We start from the raw sequence: 6092 nt of genomic DNA on the forward strand, positions 1-6092 counted from the left end.
CAGTAATAGCTTAAAAGATTGCTTGGGGTCTGTTGTGCTCCCTATTGGCAGTCTGTCTGTTGGACTATGCAGGCACCGCTCTCTGCTATTCAAAGTATGCGACTATGTTCTTTGTTCTTTTCACTTATTTGTCCTTATACAATTTTTTGCAATTTTAACCTTTCTGGTGCCGACAAGGACACCTACGTCCACCAAATATCCCACAGTGATAATGTTGGTCCAATTCGCCATCCCCTGTTCTTTGTTGTCCATATCTAATGCTGTCTAACATAGCATTTGGCCCAACTAGCATTTGACAAATAAACCCAATTATTATTTTTCTACTATTTATTATATTTCTCTCCCTTTTCCTTTTTTAATTTGATCAATATACATTTTCAGGTAGCTTTCTTAATTCAATTCTATTCCTGAAACTTTTTCCAAAAAAGAAAAGCACAAAAAGGTGTACCAAACATGTTTCTTTTGTTGCTTCTAAAATCTTGAACATAGAAAAAGAGAAACAGGAATAACTTAGTACCAAGCAGTTGCATTTTTTGTTATTTTTCTTGCAGTTTAACATTATTTCTTTGAACATTTCTTGTCTCGTGCTTTTGGTTTCCCATTCTATCTTATGAGATTTCTTTCCTTATTTTATTTCATGTGTTTTCCTCATTTCACATGATACTCCACAGACAAAGTGGCACTTAATCATATTTATCATTTGGCAGGTTTTAGCTGATTTTATTGGCTTACCATGTCGAATTGCAAAAGGATGTAAATATTGTACTCGAGAAGATGCATGCTCATGTCTTGTTCAATTTGCTGTTGACAGGTATATCTTATTGCTTAAAATGCTTTAATTATGGCATCCATTTGTTTATTGTTGGAACTTGGAACAAAGAACAAATGCTACTAACCCGGTTTGAAAATGGGAAATTTCACATTAAAGGTGACAAAAACAAGATGTGCGATGCTAATAGCCTATCTCTATTATCTATAGAATGTGAAGTTTTTGTGTGTTTTTGGAGCTAATATGTTTACCCTGTAGAGAGAATATGTTAATGTTTTAATGTTCTGCTTTTATGGTATTTCTGTGAGCAACAGTCCTTATTCTTTTCAATCATTTCAATTCTTTTAAGTTGATTACTATGAATTTTTGGTCTCTATTTAGTAACAATGTTTTGATTTCTCTGTTGGCTTATCCGAAAAAAAAATGTGTTTGGATTTCTCTGTTGAAAATTGGTTGAAAATAATGTTGTCTTGGGTCACGTCCTTATCCTTTTCGGTCATTTCAATTCTTTGAGGATGTGGGCTACTCTGATTTGTGGGGTTTCTGTGATTTTGTTTGGTTTCATTTTCAAAAGGCCGTTTTCAATTTTTTCTTATTTTAGATTGTCAACTTTCAAAATTGCTACAACTACATAAAAAGGCTAAATTACATCGACCTCCCCTGAGGTTTGACATAATTACGAATACCCCTCATTGTTGATAAATTACAAATACCTCCATGATATTTGATGAAATTATGTAATTCTTGGATGGAGGTACGAAATTGTCAACTTTGCTCTTGTTGATTTAGTTTTTTTAAAAAATAAAAGTTTGTGAAAAGTTCGGACGGGTTGGGTGGAAAAATTTGAAAAATTAGAAGAACTATCCACTTAACCCATAAAAGAATTATTTTTTTTAAAAAATAAATAAAATTTATGTTCTTAGTCCACAAGGGCATTTTGGTCGTTCACCACAAAAAATGAATGGAAACCTAATGAAGACTAACGGATTCGGTTGATTGTTAGATACCCGTTAAAATCAGGGGCCATATTGATAATTTTCCAAACAAGGGGATATTCATAATTATACCAAGTTTTAGGGAAGTTGTTGTAATTTACCCACATATAAACTGTGGTGTATCTGTGCTGGTTAATATTATTCATTTGAGGTATATACAATTGCTACTTTGATCTAACCATGTTCGTACCACATGCCAGGGAGTATTTTATTGATCTAATCGGGAAACCAGGATGCTTATGCGAGCCAGATTCTTTGCTAAATGGTCCATCTACAATTTTAATCTCTTCACCATTGCGCTTTCCACGATTGAAGCAGGTGGAGCCTACAATTGATTTCAGGCTGCTGGCCAAACAGTATTTCTCGGACTTTCAATCGCTTAATCTCATATTCGATGATTCTTTAGCAGGTGATTATCTATGTAACTGAGTTCTCCTGCACATTGTTGATTTTTTGGTGAATCTCTATAACCTTCACTTGGGCTATCATATTCACAAGCTTTGTTCAGGTTTCTGAAATTCATTGTCCTTGCTTCAGCATTATCTGTTAACATGGTGCTGTCTTCTTTTAGTTTTTACTTTGTGCATGTTACTTGTTACATAATGCCACTACCAAGGAGCAATCACATAAAATTCTTGCCAGTACAACCTTGTCTCTTTGTTGTCCACCTTATTCCTATTTTCTGTTCCCTCAACTAAGATAAGTTGGGTCTGCACCAAGTTAGGATTCTATTTTCTTTTATTTTTATTCCTCTTCTACTTCTAAGCTCCTCCTGCCTGTCCTCCTTAGTGGCAACACTCTGTCTGTGGCCACAGAACCACAAGAAACAATAAAATCCTCCAAATAAGTCATGTAATCTACAATCCATTTATTTTCTGCTTAAGAGAATACCACGGATGAGTAGTACTCTACTTGTTGGCAGGAACCCTAGGAAGTCCATTTAATGTCAAAGGCTGACATATGTTTTTTGGGCTTGCCGTAAAGCTCAAGCCACTGTACCTTGAACTTACCCAAGTATATTGAGTCTTCTCACTTGTCTTGTAGGAGTACCATATAACAATGACTCAAACCAGAGTGTAACTTCCTAACCTACTTTGGGAAATAACTGCCTGCTCAGCATCGAAATCTAATCTACTAACCTGTCACTTTGGATGCCTAAGCTTACTTTGTTTTAATCATCTTTTAACATGCCTTGTAGTTAGTTTTAGATTCAGCATCGCTCATCTGGGTTTGTCAAGTTTTGATGATTCCCTAAGAGCATTGCTTGAATCCAATTTCCTTCATTATCCTGTTGTTTTCTTTGTAATATGAAATGGGTGTTGAGATTATATAATGCCAGCATTTTCTGGGGCTCTGTTTGTCCATTGGCTGTCAGAGTATTGTTTTAACAGTGGTAGAGATGGTGTTTGCCTTGGATGAGAAATTTTTTCTTGCATCAGTAGTAAATTGGTTTGTGTTGTGTAATTATAGTGGTGTTTATGTTTGCACTATGGGTTAACCAAATATTTCTGGTAAGTTACTCGTTTTGTTCCCAAGTATCCTCATTTGCTTATTTAGTTTTTCAATTGCTCAAATTGTATGTATTTAAATATTGATGACCAATCCAATGGATATGGTTGGCTTGAACTTGTCAGTCGAGACAGCTGGAACTGTAGTTGATGGAGATACTGATGATTCTATGTATCCTAAACAATCAGAAAGGAACCATGAGGACAGAACTGGCTCTCCTCCCGGCTCAAGCAATCCAGAGAAAATTTCTGGTGTGCTACCATTTCCAACAAATAACTATATGGGGTTCAAGGAAACTTGCTTTCCATATGCTCTAATGCTCGGGATATTGTAATTTCCACAGATATAGTCAAAGACGCGACACCTTTAAAGCTTGCCCCTCCAATTGGTCATAAAGATGTTAATGCTCTGCTGAATCTTAGAGGACCTGTGAATAGAGATACGCGGTTTGGTAAAGGAGGTTTACTAGTTCCATCTACAAGTGCTGAACTGGGCTTTGATGCTGAAGATCTGAAAATTCCGTGGAGTGATCTTGTTCTAAAGGAGACAATTGGGGCAGGTACTTTCATCTGCTTGCTCCTGGAGTGTTGTCAGCATAGACTCTATTGTTATTTTACATTATGAAGAAATCACTTTCTTGTTCTTCTGAATGTCACCTAATTATTCGACTCATTTGATTTTGTAGGTTCCTTTGGTACAGTTCATCGTGCTGAATGGAATGGCTGCGTAAGATATCTATCCCTCTATTCAAGAGATATTAAATGTATTATTTCCTTGGACCCTGAACTCATCGTCCATGCGGTTGGTTTATTGGAGGATCAAGTTCTAGATGCATTACATTTGTGATCAACTTCTATGATTTTGGATATTTTCCTTTTCTTCACTGTTGGACTCCAATATAACAATTTTTAAGCTTACAAGAAATGATGCCTTCCAGGATGTTGCTGTGAAGATTCTCATGGAACAAGATTTCCATGCAGAACAGTTCAAGGAATTTTTACGGGAGGTAGGTGCTATTTCTTGTTAATCTACTCTGATCTTCCTACTTTCTTTTGTTCTTTAGCCCCACTTTTGCCGTTGGGTTTAGGTGGCAATCATGAAAAGGTTGCGCCATCCAAATATTGTGCTGCTTATGGGTGCTGTAATGGAGCCGCCAAAATTGTCCATTGTAACAGAGTATTTATCAAGGTATATGTTACTAATTTCGAACTCCAGAGTTTATTATCATTATTATCATAGCTCATGTACTGCTGTTCTAACTGTTTATGAGTTTTGCTTTCTTCTTCAGAGGTAGTCTGTATAGGCTTTTGCATAAATCTGGTGCAAATGAAGTCTTGGATGAGAGACGTCGATTGAGCATGGCTTATGATGTGGTATGTATTCAATTGACTTTGTTAGCAGCTTCCATTTCAAAATCAAGTATTCAAGTAATCCCTCACTCTCCACCTGTAGAATTTGTTGGCCTAACTCTCTCACTCTGTTACATTCTGAATTTTTGCATGATGACTGATACATTTGTTACAGGCCAAGGGGATGAACTATCTTCATAAACACAATCCTCCAATTGTACACAGGGACTTGAAATCTCCTAATCTTTTAGTTGACAGAAAGTACACTGTGAAGGTAAGGAAAAGGTTGTCTTCAGCATGCATATTGCTGCATCTAGTATGTAGACTGAGGAGTTATTTTGTGAAGCTATTCCTACACTAAGTATAAAATATGGTATTAGGCGAGCTGGATTATATTTTGAGGATAAAGAATTAATTATATGAAGCTTATTTTGAGTTTTCAACGGCTTCTCTTGGCAGGGAGAAATCGTTCTGTTAACATTTTTAAACCAATGCTATGCTATGTATATCTTCTGAAAGTTTCTGATTCAAAATGTTAAAGATCCTTCTCTCTCAGAAGCTCCATTGTCCCTTTGCTCTAAACTTGTTGCAAAATTAGTGGTGTGGTTTTCTTATGCCTTTCTACTCCTGTAGTTACATCTACATTTTTGTTCATGGCAATGTATTTTACTTTCCTTTCTATTTGAAACCGGTCTATATGAAAATACATTCTGGTTGAATGTGCCCTTGTTTGGATCAACTTTTCTATATCGACTGGAATCTTTCAGTTCCTTTCTTTTGTATAGATCCTTAGTTGTGTTTTCCTGCATCAGGTTGCTGATTTTGGTCTTTCCCGTTTGAAAGCAAACACATTTCTTTCATCCAAGTCTGCAGCTGGAACTGTAAGCTTTTTTTGCGATGATGTGATGCCTTAACCTTTTGCCAGTTCGTTATTTTCATTGAGTAAGTGAATTTCTTTTCTTCCCTGGTAGCCTGAGTGGATGGCACCTGAAGTCCTCCGTGCCGATCCATCCAATGAAAAATCGGATGTTTACAGTTTTGGTGTGATTTTATGGGAGCTGGCGACCTTGCAGCAACCCTGGGGTAACTTGAATCCGGCACAGGTTTGTGAATAGGCTTTGATATTTAAAGATAAATCAAGGGTAATTTGCGTCTGCACCTGCCTTCCAGTTGGATCTAAGTCCAGAACAGCCCCTTTGCTATTTGCAAAATACACTTACGTCCTGTAGTCCGACCATAGAATAAGTTACAGTGCCAGTAAAATAACAAATTTACTGTCGACCTTATTTCTAATATATGTATAGTGGAAGAGGTGTTACGGCTATATATTTGTTCTACATTTAGGAGGAATGCAAATTTAACTTTATGGTTCAATACTAGTCTACAACCTAAAGATGCGTCCAAGGGGTGGAAGATTAAATTTTCATAATCTTTAATCCTAAGTGGATTGCCAGTGGGCCAGAGAATGTA

General features: G+C 36.5%; 1 protein-coding gene across 1 annotated transcript in view; it reads left to right on the forward strand.

Moving 5' to 3' along the window:
• LOC105179535 (serine/threonine-protein kinase CTR1) overlaps window positions 1–6092 on the forward strand; it is an 11102-nt gene that overhangs the window by 3105 nt on the left and 1905 nt on the right. The window contains exons 4-15 of the mRNA XM_011103187.2: window positions 1–94; window positions 708–811; window positions 1965–2173; window positions 3399–3524; window positions 3617–3832; window positions 3959–3999; window positions 4211–4279; window positions 4361–4461; window positions 4562–4646; window positions 4798–4896; window positions 5435–5503; window positions 5594–5725. The exon at window positions 1–94 is cut by the window's left edge and continues 17 nt beyond it. Of these exons, the coding sequence (XP_011101489.1) occupies window positions 1–94; window positions 708–811; window positions 1965–2173; window positions 3399–3524; window positions 3617–3832; window positions 3959–3999; window positions 4211–4279; window positions 4361–4461; window positions 4562–4646; window positions 4798–4896; window positions 5435–5503; window positions 5594–5725 (1345 nt within the window). The remainder of the gene's footprint in view (window positions 95–707; window positions 812–1964; window positions 2174–3398; window positions 3525–3616; window positions 3833–3958; window positions 4000–4210; window positions 4280–4360; window positions 4462–4561; window positions 4647–4797; window positions 4897–5434; window positions 5504–5593; window positions 5726–6092) is intronic.

This window comes from Sesamum indicum, unplaced genomic scaffold (genome assembly GCF_000512975.1).
Source record: "Sesamum indicum cultivar Zhongzhi No. 13 unplaced genomic scaffold, S_indicum_v1.0 scaffold00165, whole genome shotgun sequence".
Classification (NCBI taxonomy): Eukaryota; Viridiplantae; Streptophyta; class Magnoliopsida; order Lamiales; family Pedaliaceae; genus Sesamum; species Sesamum indicum.